Source organism: Cnephaeus nilssonii, assembly GCF_951640355.1.
Source record: "Cnephaeus nilssonii genome assembly, chromosome: 5".
Taxonomy (NCBI): Eukaryota; Metazoa; Chordata; class Mammalia; order Chiroptera; family Vespertilionidae; genus Cnephaeus; species Cnephaeus nilssonii.
Window position 1 is genome coordinate 25236139 of NC_137076.1, and position 18779 is coordinate 25254917.

General features: G+C 54.2%; 2 protein-coding genes across 10 annotated transcripts in view; one reads left to right on the forward strand and one right to left on the reverse strand.

Moving 5' to 3' along the window:
• The first annotated feature begins 1134 nt into the window (after positions 1-1134).
• Positions 1135-4428, forward strand: TMED1 (transmembrane p24 trafficking protein 1). The gene is made up of 4 exons (XM_079770440.1): positions 1135-1658; positions 2356-2453; positions 2594-2777; positions 3429-4428. Exons 1-4 carry the CDS (start codon positions 1467-1469, stop codon positions 3645-3647), a joined length of 693 nt encoding a protein of 230 aa, XP_079626566.1. The 5' UTR covers positions 1135-1466; the 3' UTR covers positions 3648-4428.
• Positions 4369-18779, reverse strand: part of DNM2 (dynamin 2) — an 82536-nt gene continuing 68125 nt past the window's right edge. For 4 of the 9 annotated variants that reach the window (XM_079770435.1, XM_079770432.1, XM_079770434.1 and 1 more), the window contains 7 exons: positions 17399-17512; positions 12067-12176; positions 10609-10720; positions 9936-10103; positions 7797-8029; positions 6490-6741; positions 5027-5941 (listed from right to left, as the gene is read on the reverse strand). In XM_079770435.1, coding sequence (XP_079626561.1) covers positions 5872-5941; positions 6490-6741; positions 7797-8029; positions 9936-10103; positions 10609-10720; positions 12067-12176; positions 17399-17512 — 1059 coding nt within the window. In that variant the 3' untranslated portion in view covers positions 5027-5871. Of the gene's footprint in view, positions 4560-5026; positions 5942-6489; positions 6742-7796; positions 8030-9935; positions 10104-10608; positions 10721-12066; positions 12177-17398; positions 17513-18779 lie in introns of those variants that run through there. The other 5 variants (XM_079770438.1, XM_079770437.1, XM_079770436.1 and 2 more) reach the window with 2 other exon arrangements.

Genomic DNA, 18779 nt, shown 5'->3' on the forward strand with positions numbered 1-18779 from the left:
CAGCCAGTAGCTGTATTTAAAGAGTAATTGTCACCATCTGCCAACCTCTCCCAGCTCTATATTTATATTCAAAATTTCAGCCCTGGCTGGATAGCTCAGTTGGTTAGAGCATCATCCCCAAATACCAAGGAGAGGGGGCTGGGGCGGGGGGATTCAATGCCCAGTCAGGGCACATACAAGAACCAACCAATGAATGCATAAATAAGTGGAACAACAAATCAATATTTCTCTTTCTCTCCCTCTTTAAAATCAATAAAAGTCAAATTTTCCGTCTAAACCATTTTTCTAATGTTTAGATGGAATCACCAAGCAGAATCCATTTCTCCAATGACTTCTTTGCTTATCTGTCTGCTTCCCAGAGGGGGGTCATCTCCAAAACCTCTAAGCCAGACTGAGGAAGAGATTAAATGGTTGGATGATAAACCTAGAATATAACAGATATTTATGTGGACCTGTGATATACCAAGCACTAAACGAGCATTACCTCACTGCATCTTCACAGGAGCCCAATGAGGTAGGCCTAGCACCATCCCCACTTTACAGCTGAGGAAATTGAGGACCAGCAGGGTGACCGCCTCAAGCAAAGGGTGGGGCGTGGTTTGAACTAGGCAAACAGGCTCCCAGGCCCTCACTCTCTTCACCTCCTCTCCTCTGTGGACTCGAACCACCATCGCTGCGTTTTTCTTAAAATGGGCCACCTGAGTCACTCTGCTTACCCGCTGGCCCAAGTCTGAGACCCTTGGGGTGCCCGTTGGGGCCAAGTCTCACTATTAACTCTATGCAAGGAAAACCGAGCGCTCGCTCACTACGGACCAGGGCTTCACCTCACTCAATTCTCATTACCCGCAACTTACAGATGAGGAAACTGATAAGAGTGACGGTTCTAAGGCACAAAAGGAATGAGGAGTCGGGCTTCGAAGCTGAGGCTTTGTTCAGAGACCAGGGATAATATGATACCCCCGTTAATACGAGAGTCTCTGCGCCCCGAGCCCCCCACCCCAGCCGAGCCTTTTTATATGCCAGCCCTACGGGTCCCTTGCAGGGCCACGCCCGCCCTCTATTTTGGCCCCGTTCTAGCCAGACAAGATGGTCCCACGGTCTCCACGCGTGGCCTACTCTGGGAAAACCACAAGGCAGGCTTAGAAGGACCCGGCCGCCTCCATCTTAGTTGTCTTAATGTTTGCCTGAGAAGAACGCAATAGTATGTTACTTAATTTTTGTCATTTTCGTTCACCAGCAATAGAAACGAAAAATGGAGGCCTTTTAGAAAAAAAGTTCCTATAAGGTTGAATGTTTTCGGGCACACCAGGCATTCATTTGGGCAGCTACACCTTCAGGGAGCCCTTCACTCCCAACTCCGCGGGTTTCGGATAACAGACAGAATCGGCTGCCAATGAGCTACGCTGAGTCGCAGAAGGGGCAGGGCTAGCTCTTAAAGGAGCCACGACCCGTTAGGAGACCATAGGATGATCCAGATGATGGCGGCCAGCGCGGCCCTAGCCTTGGCCCTGGGGCTCCTACTGCCATCAGTGGGGGTGAGAGGGGCCGGGCCCCCACCGATACAGGACGGCGAGTTCACATTCCTGCTGCCTGCGGGGAGAAAGCAATGTTTCTACCAGTCCGCGCCGGCCAACGCAAGCCTCGAGACCGAGTACCAGGTAGAGGGACCTGGGCCGGAGAGCGAGCGGAGCCAAGGGGAGAGGGCGTGGCCAAGCAGCTACTGCAAGGCTTGCCTTAAAGAGGAAAGGGGCGGGAGCCTGTGCGTAAGAGCGTGGGGGCGGGATCTTACGAAGGGGACGGGCACAGCGCGTGGGAGCGGAAGGGGTGGGAGTAATGGACGAAGGCGGGGCTAGAGCACGACAGCCTGGAGGCGGGCAGTCGGGAAGAATAGCGCCCTTCAGAGTCAGATCCCCGTGGGCGTGACCAAAGTGTTGTGGCGGATTGAAGAGGTTGGTGGGCGTGACTAGGATGCGCTATGAGAAAAGGGCGTGATCTACATTTTTGGGGGGCTTGGGCTAAAGGCTGAACGGGGTGGTCTCATTTGGGGCTTGGTCAAGTCAGGGGCGTGGCCAGACTTGGCCGATGAAGTACTTCCCACGGGGGCGGGGGCGTTACCAGAGAAAAGAGCTGATCCCAAAGCTGTCTTATCAAGGTGGGGGGGGGGGGCAGAGCCAAGGCAATGGGCGTGGCCTGAAGGACTGGTCGGGGCAGGACCTGGTTGCAGGTGTAGGTGCCATCGCTCAGGTAGGCTCTTAGTGGTCTGTATGGGTCTGCTCGGTGGTCCAGCCCTGGCCTTCTCTGGCAGGTGTTCTTGGCCTACTCCTAGCCCTCCACCTGCTCTTACCTGCCCCCCAGGTGATCGCAGGTGCTGGGCTGGATGTGGATTTCACGTTGGAGAGCCCTCAGGGTGTGCTGCTGGTCAGTGAGTCCCGCAAGGCAGATGGGGTGCACACGTGAGTTAAGTCCTGCTGCCTGCTGGGGTTCGGTTACAGCCCTGCCCCTCCCCATTGGCCTCCGGTTACCACCCTGCCTGTTTCTCAAAGTCCGGCTGGCGGCCATTCAGGGTCATGTCTGTGTCTGCCTATCTGCCCAGGGTAGAACCCACGGAAGCTGGGGACTACAAGCTGTGCTTTGACAACTCCTTCAGCACAATCTCCGAGAAGCTCGTGTTCTTTGAACTCATCTTTGACAGCCTGCAGGATGATGAGGAGGTCGAAGGCTGGGCAGAGGTCGTGGAGCCTGAGGAGATGCTGGATGTCAAAATGGAGGACATCAAGGTGTGCCCAGGTTGAGCTGGGGTCAATCCTCCCAGATCTCTGGCATTGGGCTGTGTGCCCCTGCCCTCCAACCTTAGCTGGGGTCCTTCTTGGCCTGGCCCAGCCTTTCCTACCAGTGACGCCCCCAACTTAACAGTAGCAGCTCACGGTTAAAAATAGCAGCACATTTCTAGGTGTAAACCCTGATTTTAAGGGCTTAAATAACTCATTAAATCTCCATAACCACCCTATGAATTAGGCAGTGTGCTCAAATCATCCCCACTTCTATTGAGGCACAGGATGGCTAAGTAACTGTTCTAAGGCCACATAGCTAGCAACTGGCAGAGCCAATATTTGAAGCTGGCTTCAGCAAACTGTGCTGTTATCCACTAGTAAATACATTCATTTTTTAAAAAATACATTCTTTACACTTATGTAAGCATTCAGTTCTCACAACAATTTTGAGGCACTTGAGGCCTAGAGAGTTAATTAACTTGCTCATAGTTTCACAGCCAGTGAATGGCAGAATGAGGGTTTAGATTCAAGCAGGCAGCCTGGTCAGTCTGCTCTCAGCTCTCCTCCACCAACAGACTCTCACCCCATTTCCCCATTTTATCAGTCTCTGCTCCCCAAAGGACAGAGGCCTGACCCTGCTCCTCCCTTGCCCCATAGGAGTCTATCGAGACCATGAGGACACGTCTGGAGCGCAGCATCCAGATGCTGACACTGCTGCGAGCCTTTGAAGCACGTGACCGCAACCTGCAGGAGGGCAACCTAGAACGGGTCAACTTCTGGTCGGCTGTGAACGTGGCCGTGCTGCTGCTAGTGGCGGTGCTGCAGGTCTGCACACTCAAGCGCTTCTTCCAGGATAAGCGCCCTGTGCCTACGTAGCCCTTCCCTGAAGAACAGGGAAAAGGAATGGCAGCAGGTGCATGTGTGTGTGACTTAGGGGGTCCCTTCATCAACTTAGTTTGCTATGGGAAGCGAGGCTGTTCATTCTGGGCCTGAGGTGTGGCCCCTGTGTCTTCCCTTCCAGGCCAGAATACTGGCTGGCTTGCAGGTCTGGGCCATCCAGAAGGGGTAGCTCAGTGACTGCATCTGCTTCCCTGGAAATTGTGCATGGGGGCACTGCAGCATTTGAATGCAACCCTGGGATTTTCTGGCCCCACCTGTCCCCTAAATGTGCCTTAGCCTGAGCCTTCCAGTTGCACCACTACTGCCTGGTGCAGAATGGGATCCAGGAAGCAAACTTTTTCTTCCCTTCCCCACTGGCCCTATGAGCCAGGACCTGGAGGGAGGAAGCTTGCTGCTCATGGAACCCCATGCCTTCCTTCCCCTTCTTGTCGCTCCACCTGGGGCCTGTTGCTGCTGCTGAGAGCGGACTGCTCATGCCGGAGCTGGGAAGGAGACTCAGCTGCAGTGTTCTTGCCAGGACAGTCGCTTTATTGACAGGAAGGAGCCGGCCCCTTGGCCCAGCAGGGGCTAGGTGTGAGGTCTGGTAACAGAATTCCAGGAGTGGGGCTTGCCAAGTCCTTCTGCCCCTCCTGCTCTCCCTGCAGGGGCCCTAGACAGGGCTGAGGGGTAGCCTGGCCGAAGCCCATACAGGAGCCTCACTGAACAAAGGGTGGTTTGGCCTGGGGACTGGAGCCAATAAATTATGATCAGAAAATCAGAGCTTGGTGACTGGGGCTCAGGGACACCAGCCAGGACAGACCTGCCCCCAAGAGGGCAGCCAGGCAGGCGGGAGGGGTCTCTCACGAAGCTCAGAAGAAGGGTCTGGCGGGAGCCGATGGAGGTGGTCGCCTGGGCATAAGAGAAAAATCAGAAAGCAAAGTTTAACTGTGTCCCCGGCTGGGCCAGAAGGCCTAGGGCCCCAAGAGGGGGAAGAGGGGGCCTGGGGGGAAGTGCTCAGGACTTCAGGGCAAAGAGAGGGCCTGACCACGGCACAGTTTGGGGTGGAGGGCCAGGATTCCTTCTCCCATCAGGGATCTTGATGCCCGCCCCAGGCCTCAGTGTGGCTTTAGTGGGGGGTATGGAGTGGGGGAATATTTGCCTCCACTCCTGAGGTGTTATGGGTAGTAAAAGCTCTCCCCTCTAGAGCATGAATTCCTCTGGAATGAATCCTCCCCACAAGAGCAGCTCCCCCATGAGTAAGGTGTGGGGGAGGCTGTGGTGGAAAGGGTGGGGTCCTCATTGGAGGCCTTCTTGGGGGAAGGCAAGCAGTCCACATCCTCAGCCTGAACGCCAACACAAAAGGCCCACACAGCAGCCACCAGAAGCTTCTTCCCTTTATTTTAGTTTATTAATAGGATACAGAGTGCAGGCACTTACAGTGGTCAACCCAAGCGAACAGTGAGCGAGGTCTGCTCAGAGAGTGGCCACCTGGGGCCCGCCCCGTGTAGGAAGCCTGGGTAGGAGCCAAGGGGCCCCCAAAGCCTCCCAACCCACTCAGCCCTCAACCCAGGCCACTTTGGGGACCCAGGAGGAGGAAGAGTGGCAGGAGGGAAGGAGAGAGCGAGGCCAGCGGAGCTGAGGGTTCCAGACCTGGCAAAGGCACCTCTGGCAGCCAAGGCTGGGCCGTGCGGTTAATACGGCCAAGAAAGGAATATGTACAACGTGGGCAAGGTGGGCAGCACTGGACCGGCTCCTGGCTTGCCACCAGGAGCTCCCACTGCTGAGAAGTGGACACACTCCTTGCACCCCAGCAAGGACTAAGGGTACAGGCACCTTTGGTGCCCAGATTCCAGAAGGCCTGGTCTACTCAGGCTTTCTAGGCCTGAGAAGCCCCTGGGTGAGTCCCTATCATACCAGCCAGGATCCCTCATTCAAGATGGTGCTCAGGGTCCAGTTTCCTCCTCTGCTACCTCAGGCCTCCTTCCCCAAAGTGCAACACCCAAGTTCCTCCCATACTGAGGATCCAGGGCCCCTTTGTTCAGTGCTATGTCCAGCTGGGGATAGGGGCCAGGCCTGCCCCTGACCAGGCCAGGGTTAGGAGACTCAGGGAGCCTGGGCCTGGCATGGGGGTGAGAGGGCCAAGGGCGGCAGAGGGGCCCAGATCAACAAAGCTCCTGCACTGAGGGTGCACAAGGAACCCTCGAGAAAATGCCCCTGCAGCCTAGTCGAGCAGGGATGGCTCGGCTGGGCGGATAATGGTGGGCCGGCTGGGCGCAGCCGGGGGTCTTCTGCTGCAAAGAGAATAAAGACAGGGAGGGGGAGATGGCAGTGAGGCTGGAAGCAGGGTGACGATGAGGACCCAGGCCCCACCCCCCCCCCACCCCAGGTTGCTGCCCTTCGCTAGATGCTCTGAAGGCTGCCAGGCAGGAGTCTGTCAAGCCTAGGCATTGGTAGCCTGCAATCACTCACTTGCTGTGTGACCCTGGGCAAGTCCCCCACCCGCCCTGAACCTCATGTTCCTCACAGGACAAGCGGGGAAAAGAGAGCTTGGCCTGCAAGGTGGGGAGAGGCAGGGCAGGGTTATGCCATGACTGATGTGTGTCCTCAGTAAAGAAGCAAAGGCCAGGGGAAGAGGCCCCGTGTGGGGGTCCCAAGCTGTGTGGCAGAAGACAGGCCTGGAGCCTTGGAGTCACCTGACTCCGGAACTTTGGGCAGTTGACTTGGCCTCTAAGGGCCTCAGTTTCCCCATCAGTCAAATGAAGATGCCAGTGACTCCTCTACTCCCTGCAGGGTTCAGGCCAGTGGCTCTAGATGTAGGCAACTAGGGGGCCAGCCTTACCTGGGCACTCCAGGGGGGATGCCGGGTGGAATCCGAGCGGGCCGAGACGGGATCTGAGGTGGGGCCAAGAAGGGGTCATTATTGGCAAACACGCTCTGGGGTATGGGCCGGGATGGGATGGGAGGCGCTGAGAAGGAGGCTGCTGGCCCCACCGGCACAGGCATCAGGGGAGGCCCTGGGGTGGGGCCCCTCACTGCTGGGGGCCTTCCTGGGGGGTGCACGCTGGACACAGGTCGCCGCTGCGGAGTGGGGCTGTGGAAGAAAGAGGGTGTGAGCTGGAAATAGTGGGCAGGAACGCCAGCCATGCCCATGTAGCCACAGAAGCCAGAGGTGGGCTGGGGCTGCTGACCACAGTGGCCTCCTCTGTAATGGGCTGGGACAACCTAGGACTCAGGGAGATATGACTGAACGCCTGGTCCTGGACAATGGGCAGTGCAGGTCCACTGGGATCCTCTGCTCACCCCCCAAACCTGCTAGAAATGGCCGTCCTGCCACCCCAAACCTACCTGTCCTTGGCTAAGGGCTCCTATTTCCCTGACCTCACTTCCACAAACTTCCCTCTCAGTGGCCCTGCTCGGACCTCCCCATCCGTGCTTCCTCCAATCCACCCTCCATAGTTGCAAATCCTAGCAGAGCTTAGCTCTGCCCTGTAAATCAAGATCAGATGCTTCCAGAAGCCACAAGTCCCTGCCCCAGGTGCTCCACAGGCTATCACGGCCGGAGCACCAGCTGCTCCCCCTGCTGGATGCTGTGTCCTCTCCCTAAATAACTGTGGTTCCCTGAGGTCTCGATAGAGCTGACACTTCCTATGAGATTTCCTTGACCTACCCTTTCTCCTCCCATCACTTGCCTGACCTTTTACTGATTAGGTTTCCCTGCCTGATGCTCTGAATTACCCACCCACACCAGAGTCTCATTTTCATCCACAGCTCAGGGGTGGTCAGAGGGGAGATTTGCTGGTTATGCCTCTCTGTCCCTCCAGATCCTGTTCCACCCACCATTCTTGGCTGTGCTCTGTGCCTGAGGAGGCTGACCCCCTTGGCCAGTGTCACGCGGGCCTCTTCCCCTCTCTGGCTTCCATTTAGGTTGAAGCAATGGAAGGCATCAAGAGATAGTCTGGACTTTAACCCGTCTCTCTCCCAGTCCCTTCAGGCTGAGGTGGGTTAGCGGCTCCCACTGTGACTAGCCCTGGGTGCTATGCCATCCGGATTGGGTCCCTTTACCCTGCCCACTTGTGGGCTCAGAGAGGAGCTAGGAATCTGCAGTCAGACACCTCTGCAGCAAGCGGGTGACCAGGCCTTACAGACCTGTGGTTGCTGGTGTTCTGGAGCCAGGTGTCATCAACGGGTGGAGGCACGGGTGTGGACACAGTGCTGGTGCTGATGTCCCCTATTATGTTGAGCGCTTCCTTCAGTGCGTGGTACATGCGCAGCATGTCGTCTCGCCGCTGGGCCTGCTCAGCGGACTCCTCCATGAGGCTGGTCTGGTCTGCCGATGAGTATAGGTAGGCCAGCAGTTCGTGGTGGATGAAGGCCTTCGTCTGGGGACAAGGATCAGAGTGGTCAGAACTTCGCACCAACTGACCATGCACTCAGCTGACCATTGAGACTGGCTACAAAAGCATTCACCACAATAGGAAGGGCTTTCTTTGTCTTTATCGTAGAACATGTACAATGTTTAAAACAGGTGAGAGGTTCAAAGGGAACCAAGAAGGAGAGAACCAAGATGGTGGTGTAGGTAAACGCTGGCCGGTACTAGCAGCCTCCCACAACCACATCCAAATTACAACTAAAATGCAGAACAACCAACCATCATTCAGAACCGCCTGAAATCTGGCTGAATGGAAGTCCTAAAACTAGAGAAGTAAAGAAGAAAGCACATTGAGACTGGTAGGAGGGTAGACAGACAATAGGATGGTGAAGGTGGGGGAGAACTAGAAGGGGTCAATGGGGGGAAAAAGGGAACATATATAATACTTTCAACCGTAAAGATTTTAAAAATAAATTTTTACTGATTTCAGAGAGGAAGGGAGGGGGAGAGAGAGAAACATCAACTATGAGAAAGAATCACTGACTGGCTGTCTCCTGCATGCTCCCCACTGTGGATCAAGCCCTAAACCCAGGTATTGAACATGACCTTCTGATTCATAGGTTAGATGCTCAACCACTGAGCCACGCTAGTTGGGCCCATATATGCTTTTAAAAATATATATATATTTTTATTGATTTCAGAGAAGAAGGGAGAGGGAGAGAGAGAGAGAAACATTAATGATGAAAGAGAATCATTGACTTGCTGCCTCCTGCATGGCCCCCACTGGGGATCGAGCTTGCAACCTGGGCATGTGCCCGTGACTGGAATCGAAGCTGGGACTCTTTTGGTCCGCAGGCCAATGCTCTATCCACTGAGCCAAACCAGCTAGGGCCCATATATGCATTTTAAATTTCAGGCTGCAGAACCATTGATATCATAAATTTCATCAATATGTGAAGAAGATACCAGGGCACCCACAAAACTTCACACTGATCATCACTGAGGAGACCGTGAAGAATGGAACAAAAGGGAAGGGATTTGGGATTTTTGCTTTAGATCCTGTCATAGTTTCAATTTTTATGGTCACAAACACAAATCAAACCTGGTTATGTAGCTTTCTGAGTACCTGCTGCAAAGCCAAAGGCCTGTCATGGGAGATATTAGTATGGCTGCATTTTATCAAAGACAAGCCTAAATGATTGCCTTGTGAGCCCAGGTCAGGCAGGTAATGCTGAAAGTAAAGACAGGCTGGGCTGCAAGCCATCAGGAGGCCAAGGCTGCCAACATGAAGCTAAAACTGGGGATAGATTCAGTCTGCTTTGAATCCCAACTTCCACTTTTCTGAGTGTTGGGGCAGGTTTCTTGACTTCTGTGGGTCTCCATTTTCCTGTCTATAAAATGGGGATGGTAGCAGTCCCTCTCCTATGGTTATTGTAAGACTAAAAAGATTAATTTAGAGAAAGTGCACACATGTCGTGTTAGCATAAATTACCTGATAAATGTAATGAACCCTGTGTGGCCTGTACCTTCCAATTTCCCAGAAGAAGCTGGGAATCCTGATTTTGATATTTATTTATTTATTTTAAATATATTTTATTGATTTTTTACAGAGAGGAAGGGAGAGGGATAGAGTTAGAAACATCGATGAGAGAGAAACATCGATCAACTGCCTCCTGCACACACCCTACTGGGTATGTGCCCGCAACCAAGGTCATGCCCTTGACCGGAATCAAACCTGGGACCCTTGAGTCCGCAGGCCGACACTCTATCCACTGAGCCAAACCGGTTAGAGCTGATTTTGATATTTAAAAGGTAGTAACTAAATTTTTTATTTTATACAGTGTTTAGGCCAAATCTGGCTGTGGCCACCACTGGCCCATCCCTGTGACTGAGGCCCTGCAAGGCCAGACACTTACATTGTTGATCATGAGGTGCATGATGGTCTTTGGCATGAGGTCGCGGATGGACTTGTTGATGATGGCCACGTAGGAGTCTACCAGGTTGCGAATGGTCTCCACCTGGCGCTCTAGCTGTGGGTCCATGGAGAAGGTGTTCTCCTGCACTCCACCATCCTCGTTTTCTGCCTGCAAGGTGGGAGAGAGGTGGTGAAGGGTGACTGAGGTCTAAGGAGAGCATAGGGAGCCCCCCTTCTCTGAAAATTGCTTGCCCTGTCCCACCCACAACCAACCAACCCTCCAGGGCTGGCCCCTGATGGCCATGTCGGCATGTGGCCCTGCCTGCCCCTGGATTGAGCTGCCTGGACTTGAGGTGACCATGGCCCAAAGCGGGTTAGATCTTCTTACTTGGGGATTGAAACCAATGTTAAGAGAGAACAAAGCAGATGGGGTCCTAGTCCCTATTCATCCCCATCCTTGGCTTCAGTTGGAGAACCTTCTGGGCCCTGAGGACAAAATCCTCCTCCACTTCTCTGCTTTGTTTGCTCAAGGGTATGGGCTACGTGCTTTCAGAGAGTTGTGGTAAATGCAGCCTGGAGAGGACTCATCCTATTGAGATCCCAGGCCCTTCCTCCCCAGGAGGGGTCAGCTCAGCCAGAAGTGTGCTGGCCAGGCAGGGCATGGAGCTCCTCACCTGGTCCTTCTCAGGGTAGACACCAGCTCGGAGGAACGAGGCCTTCCAGCTGTCCACTTCCTCCTGGGACTCACAGGCCAGCTCGATCTGCCGCAGGTCCTTATAGACATTCCTGTGATGGGAAGGAGAGAGAGAGGCACATGAATGACCTTGACTATGGGCCCAGATTGGGTGTAATGAGCTCTAGGGTCTGAGTGACTGGGGTTCAAACATGACCCAGGCACTCACAACCAGACACCCCAGGATGGTAGCAGCTTCTGTACCCTATCCTGTCCCACAAGGCAGGCATGGCTGAGACGGCCAAGCTGCCCCAAAGTCTCTGTGTGAGATTTGGGTTTGAGGTGGGGCATTGTCCCGTGATGGAGCTCTGGCCAACTGGTGGTTAGTGAGTGGCGGCCTGGAGAGATTTATGGGAGGAATTGTGAAGTGAGGGGCACGCCTTGATTGCTCCTCCTACTCTTCCCTGATGCCCGCGTCATCATCAGGCTGGCTGCAGCTTGGGCAGCCGCCTTGGACAATGAGGAGGAAGGCTGAGGGATAAGGAGGACCTGCGCCCAGATACCTGTGGAGCTGCCCCACTTGCTCTGAATGGTAAAGTCTTAACTTGATTTATATAAAAAACGAAACATCTATCTTGTTTCTGTTACTATTATTCTGGGTTTTCTAAACTCCTAAACAATATATCAGGTAATATCTTCCACCCCCTGCACAGGGGGACACAGGGCCAGGGTGGTGGGACAGTTGCCCAGTGTCACTCAGCTAGGAAAAGCTCCCCAACAGGTCCCCCTGCAGAGCCCAGGTTCTCCCATGTACCCCGCCTAGGGATTCTTGGGCAGGGGAGGTAGGTGAGCCTCACAGAGCTATAAAGGTTTTTGGAGCCAGCTGATGGCCAAAGTAGGTCTTAAGGGCAGTCCAGAAAAAAGGATAGAGTTTTTCTTACACAAAACAGGGGCTCAGCTGGAATTGGTGTGCAGACAAGCAATGTGGTGGTGGCTGGGAGGATGTCAATCACCTGCCAGCTGGCTCAGGTGGTTCCTGGATGAAGGGGTGTGTGTGCCTTTCTCTCCATATCCACCAGAAGTTTGGCCAGCTCCTCCTCTATGTCCCTAAGCGCCACCCAGGTCCAGCCCCATCGTCTCCCACCTGGACCAGCACAGTCTCTTGGTCCAGGTGCCCTGGGCTCCCGCCACACTCCCATGTCTGTCTCCCATGGCCACGAGAGGGCGCCTGTGAGCACCTGAGTCAGGTCCTATTCCTATTTAGAACCATCCAAGGCTCCTGCATCATTTCATCTGTCTCTGCCCAGAGAGTCCTCCCTGACCACCCATCGCATTTTTTTCAACGGACTTTCTTTCTAGAATGTGATATGCCAGGGTAGGGACTATATTCATCAGTGCTCAGTGGATGCTGCTGAATGACTGAAGGAGGTCTCCACTCTGGGACCCCATGTGCACTCACCTCTGCTCCGTGTTGAAGATGGCAAAGACATGCTTGTTGGACATGAAGCCCTTCTCCACGTCACGGATTTTGAGGTTGTCCAAAGGCAGCATGTATTTCTTCTCTTTCTCCTGAGGGCGGAGGGCAGGGTCAGCCTATGCTGTTTAACTGAAGACCCGAGGATGCCCAGGGCTGGGGCTCTACTGCAAGGACCACTGCCAACACGTGATGCTTCTCATTTTAGCCACATCACTCAGATTGACTCATCCACTGCTGCTGCCCCCTGTTCACCCTGCCCCAGCCATGCTGGCCTCCCTGACACTCCCTCAACATCCTGGGCAAGCGCCCACCCAGGACCCTTTGCACATCTGGGACCTCTGCCAGCAACACTCCATGTCTGTGGCTCCCTCCTTGCCCTCTTTGGGTCTTTGTGCAGAGGAGACCTTGGCAACACCCGCCCTAACCCCACCCCAACCTCCCTCAGATCCCAACTTCTTTCCCCTTGATGCTTCCCCTCACAACACAACTATATATCTTGCTATTGCTTTGGGCTGCCGTCTGTCACCGGACTGACTCCTCAGTTCCTGGAGGGCAGGGACTCCTGTCTATTTGGTCACTGCTGACACACATTGGATGCTCAAAGCTGGCCAGCTCTGACTCCACCCAGAATCCACTTCTCCCCTTCAGGCTGAGGGAATGAACTGTTAACTCAGCTACAGCCTCACAACGAGCCTGGAAGTGAGCTACCACTATGCTCCCATTTACAGAGGGGAAGGAGACAGAGGCACTGAGAAGGGCAGGCAGGGAATCAGGGGCAGGGCTGGGATCTCAGATGATCCAGGAGCTGGAAAGCAAGGCCCCACTGAACTGGTTGATGCCTGAGCTCCAAAGCCACAGAAGTGTCACTTGGTTCCTAAGGGCAGCCCCATTTAGGAAGTGCTGTTGGGGAACACCCCTAGAGCCCAATGCTCCCACCATTGTCGGCAAAGCATCTACAGGGCCAGCGCATCGTTGTTAGTTCTCACAGTAGCCATGTGTGCGCACGCACTGGCACACATTAACTGGGTTTTCACACCAGGAAACCAGAGCATGGTGTCAGGGTTCCCCAGCTCCCATGCCCACATGACCCACAGCAACTCTCAAGGACCAATTGAAGTGCTGCTCCTCCTTCAGCTCATGAAACCTTCTACCATCCCTGCCAGGGAAGCATGCTCGGGGAGGGAAGCTGGCTGCCCAGGGCCACACGGGGATGTGTGCCCCCAGACCACGCTCTCTTCACCATTTTCCCGGCCTTTCACCTCCTGGCGACTTTGAAGGAGACCTGTCTTCTCACCCAGCAATTCACTTCTTTCCACCTCTCTTGTCCCTGTCTGCCAGAAGGCCCCAGAACAAAGCCCAACATGGCTGCTGCCTCCAAATTCAAGAGCAACCAGTGACGGAGGGGAAGGGGGCCAGGGCTCCCTGGAGGGCCAGGGCTGGCTCAGAGTTTCAAGACTACAGACAGGGAGGCAGGAGCTAGTGGCCAGCTTGGTGCCAAGCATGGGCTGTCCTTGGGTACTAGGAGCTCAGACCTCTGCCCGTCCCTGACCATGTGTCCCTGAGCAAGCCACTTCCCCTCTATCAAAGGCAGACAGGAGTCTTGCCCTCCTTGTTTGAGGTGAGAATTGATACTTTGTGAGAAAGTATGGATCATGTGCCAACCCAGAGCCAGTGCTTACAAGACACCAGGGTTTTCTTTTGTCTGTGACTCTCATGCTCCAGGGTCAGCCTACTTAGGCTCTGGGCAGGGAGGAAGCAGACATAGCGCTTCTCCAGGCCAAGCTGCAGTGAGGCAGGGAGAGGGGCCCAGTGCCCAGGAAGATGGGACACACACACACACACACACACTTCAGGCTCCAGACTTGGAGCCCAAGGGAAAGAGTGTGGTGAAGACAGGGTGTACCCGTTGTCTCAGGCAGTTTTGGGGGCTTTAGAAGAGAACAGGGCAGGAGTTCCCTGACTGGAAGTTTGTGGAAAGGCCTTCACTGCCCCCACCCTGCTGTGTCATGAGGCAGGAAGCTTCTAGTCAGCTAGCCAGGCCAAGTAACTGAGTCACAGTCCTTTTGGACCCCGAGCGAGACGCCACATCTGGAACTGTTTATAGTGTGATTCCACCCAGAGCACAGCGGCTGCCTTCCTGATGCTGCCGGCGCACGTACACACACACACACACACACACACACACACACACACACAGAGCCGTGTGTGTGTGTGTGTGTGTGTGTGTGTGTGTGTGTGCGCCCGCCCCTATCCCGACCCCCAAGGAAAGCGTCTCCCGCACGCAGAGGCCACGGACCCAAACCCTCCTTCCCACCCACCCCCTCCTTAGGATTTCCTGAAAACCCACAACTTTCTCCAGATGCAAGCCAGCCCAGCCTTGCCACGTCAGAAAAGCTAGAGCGGATTGTCCCGGGCGGAGCAGTGGCTTCCTCGCCTGCTCAGAGGTGCCGAAGCGTAGTGGCCCTGTTGTTGCCTGGGGGGCCCACAGGATGGACAGCCAGCCCCGCCAACCCAGTGTTCAGACTACCTGTTCAGGGGGCTCTGAATGTGTACAGTAGTCTGCACATTGGTTAGGCTGGGCTTGGGCCAGCAGCACGTCGGGACAGGGCCCCCCCAAACTTCCTGCCACCCCCACAGAGAGGCAGACCTGGAGGTGAGTATTATTGCCCACCACCCTGTTTCCCACTGGGGTGGAGATTCAGATGGAAGGTTCTGGAGTCCAGAAATAGGGTTTGGGTGGGAGAAAAGGCTCTAGGGAAAGGCAGAGGGAGCCCCGATGCCGGTCATAAGGTTGGGGGGCCCTGGCTGAACCACCTCTTACAGTAACCATCTCTTGTCTATTTTTTTAAATAAAGAAATGCAAATGTCTTGCCCCTCTCTGAGGCTTCTCTAAGGAGCCTGGCGCTGGGGGTGGCCACCATGTGTGACTCTGAGGGTCCCGGCTGGAATCCTAACTTGGGCGGAGGCACAGGATTTCGCTCCTGCCCCTCCCGATCGGAACCGCTTTGTGTCTGGGGCACACACAAGGCCCCTTTCACAGGCCTGCTGGTTCTCATTACCACCGGCGGGCATTTGACCCTCCTCCCAACACTTCCCCTGCCTCTGGTCTGGGGCCCCAAGGGAGTGTCTGGGGCTCCTGCTTTCAACCCCTAGGTGAGAGGTAAATGAAGTTCAAGAAGAGAATCTCTGAAAACTGGACTTGCAATGGTGCCGAGCAGTGAACCAGGCTAGGGGCTGGGCCCAAAAGCCCCTTTATAACTGCCCAAGGCCGGCACCAGGCCCTGGGACCCCCGAGCCCAAAGGCGGGGACCAGCCCTGAGCTTGCCTGACAGCTGACGAACCACAGAGCAGGCTGAGTTTCAGACTATGGGGGCGGAGAGGGAAAAAATGTTAAAGCGACACCCCACCCCTCACCCAGCCATTTTAGAGAGCTGATGTGGCCACCAGGGTTCCTTGAGGAATGCCTGGTCTCACCCTCCCCCCACATCCAAACCCTATGAAGCTATGGGGTCCTGAACAACCCCCCACCTTTGTTTAAAAACAGCCACCCAGACAGGGTCCCTCCCTTCAGGGGACTGAGAGCTGCTGAGGTTTCCAGAACATTCCAGGGTGAGTGTCTGGATTCGTGTGGGGTGGGATGATTTCACCCCCAAACATGCTCCCTTGGAGGAATCCACATCCGGCCTGGGCTGTGGGGCAGTGGTCCAGGCGGGGGCTGAGGTGTCTCTCGGGTCAGGAGCTTGTGCCCTCTACCCACCCATGGGGCCCCTTCTCTGCTCTGTGACATGGGGCAAGTCACTAGCTGGAGGCTGCTTCCTCACTGACAAAGTGTGAGGGTTTCCTGAGAGGAGGATACTCCCCACGTGTGGCCTCAGTGGGCGTCATAAATAAGAGCCACCCAGGAGCCCCAAGAGAGCTCTACTTGCCTCGTCTCTGAACCTGGGTGGAAATATGCAGTTTGGCCCAGGCCTGGCTGTCTTGGAATGGGGTCCCCCCTACAACCCCCAATTCCCAAGGGGAGGCTCCAGGGCTAACTTCTCCTCTGAGGGCACCTGGGCTGGGGGCTATGCCATCCCAGATAAGCAGGGCACACAGTGGCCATATAACTAGATTCTGGTCAGGAACACGTGAGCAGTGTGATGTGTGCACATTCTTCGTTACGCCCTTAATTCCCTTGTTGGGGCTGCTGGAGGGCATGTGGTGATGGGCGGGGGGCAGCCATCTTGGACAGTGAGGGGAGCCATGTGTTAAGGCAGCAACAGGAAAAGAGAAGCCTAGGTCCTGGTCAGCCTGCAGCACAGGGCCACCGATTTCACCAGGGACACGTACGAGAAGCAGACTTCTGTTTCGGTAAGTGCCTTCATTTGGGGCCTGTCACAGACACACAATACTGCCCTGGCCGACAGAGAGAGCCTATGGGGCTCTCAGAAGGCAACCCAGGAAAATGACAGAGACACAGCACTCCTTGCTGGAGACCCCTTGGCCCAGGACAGTGGCAACAGGACCCATAGGAGTGGCTTCACTCCCAGGCCACTAAGCCACAGTTATGTTGTTCCATTAGGACAATAAGTAAAGAAATGGGCCACTCAGGATGGGAAAATGGGCTAGAGCACAGACAGAGGATGGACCTGAACAGCAGTGCCTCCCTCTCGACCCCCCTCCCGCCCCCCGTTCACGGAGACAGCAGCTCAAACATCATACAATACTGCTCCCTGAGGTGCTCCCAACAGTTCCTGGTGCTATTCCATGAGGCCTCCCTCTGTCCTTCTGATCAGGACAAGAATGTGTATAATGTTCTAAAGACAATACTATGGCTCAGCACCTCACAGGTAGGGACCATTCTTTCCAGTTCACAGTTGAGGAAACTGAGGCCTAGAGAGGCTAAGGGCTTGGTTGAGCCCATATAGGTTGTATCCCATGGAATCCCAATACTCTAGCAGCCTGGCTGTAAGCCTGAGTCTCTGATCCCAGGCTGTGTTCCCTCTGAGAGCCAGAACTTCCCCTTGCTATGCCTTTGGAGGCTGGGGTCTGTTTCCAGCCCACCAGTGGCTCCCTCCCCCAATCTTCCTTTCCTCCATCAGGCTGGACCCCACAGGGGCAATGGGGCTGGGATATAATGTGTGATGCCTAGGACACCCTCCAGCCTTGGCTGTTACCATCCTAATGGTGACCTCTGAGGCACAATGGTACTCAGGAAACATTTCTTGAATGAACAAGTCAGTGAATGAGTAAACAAATGAATGAATAAGTGAGTAAGTGACAAGTGAGGGGCCACTATTCTTGCCCTTTGGCTCTAGCTCTGCCAGCCACTCACCTCCTCATCCTTGTACCAGGACAGAGATTCGGCCGTCAGCACAAACCAATACTCCTTGGAGCCGCCCTTCATGAGGCTGATGTTGTTGATGGTCAGCCAGCCCTTGCGGATCACCTGGAGAGAAGGGCACAGCTCAGCGGAGGACCCACCGCCCAGCCCAGCCCACCCCCAGCACAGCAGCCAGAGCCCTTGCCCCCAGCAAGACAGGAAGCTAGGGACCAAGACAGAGATACCTCCAACCCAAAGACAGCCAACTCGCCCTGGCTGGGTAGCTCAGTTGGTTAGAGCGTTGGCCCAATACACCAAGGTTGTGGGTTCGATCCCCAGTCAGGACACATACAAGAATCTACTTCCCTAGCCGGCTCAGCTCAGTAGATAGAGCATCGGCCAGTGGACTCAAGGGTCCCGGGTTTGATTCCAGTCAAGGGCACATGCCCGGGCCTGATCCCCAGTAGGGGGCATGTAGGAGGCAGCCAATCAATGATTCTCTCTAATCACTAATGTTTCTCTCTCTCTCCCCCTCTCCCTTCCTGTCTGAAATCAATAATAATATATATATATTTTTAAAAAGTATCTACCAGTGAGGCCCTGTTCGGGTAGCTCAGTTGGCTAGAGTAATATCTCGATATGCCATGGTTGTGGGTTCGATCCCTGGCCATGGCACATACAAGAATCAACCAATTAATGCATAAATAAGTGGAACAATAAATCAATATTTCTCTCTCCCTCTCTTTCAAATCAATTTTTAAAAAAGATATTTAAAAAATAAAATAGCCCAGCTGGTGTGGCTCAGTGGTTGAGTGTTGACCCATGAACCAGGAGGTCATGGCTTGATTTCCAGTCAAGGCATGATCCCCAGTAGGGGACATTCAGGAGGAAGCTGATCCATGATTCTCTCATAGATGTTTCTAGCTCTCTCTCTCCCCGTCCTTTCCTCTCTCTGAAATCAATAAAAACATATTTTAAAAAACCAATCAGTCAATGCATAAATAAGTGGAACAAACTAATGTCTCTCCCTTCCTCTTTAAAATTAATCTATATATATATATATATATATATATATGTATATATATATATATATATATATATATAAACAAACAGCTAACCCAACTTCATCTTGCCCCAAGCACTTTCCACTGGAAACCCATGTGGGGCACGTGGGTGGACAGTCACTGATTCACTCACATGCCTGGGGTTAGGATGAGTTAGTACAAGTGGCAAAAGGTATGCCTGCTGAAAGGGGCCCAGAGGAGGGATCCAGGTTTGTGTGTACAGCCACACAGAATGTGACAGTGGATGAATCGTAATTATCTTAATGAGACATGAGCATGAGGGATGCCCCTCATCCCCTCAGGAAGGTCAATGGAGGACTGGAGGAGTC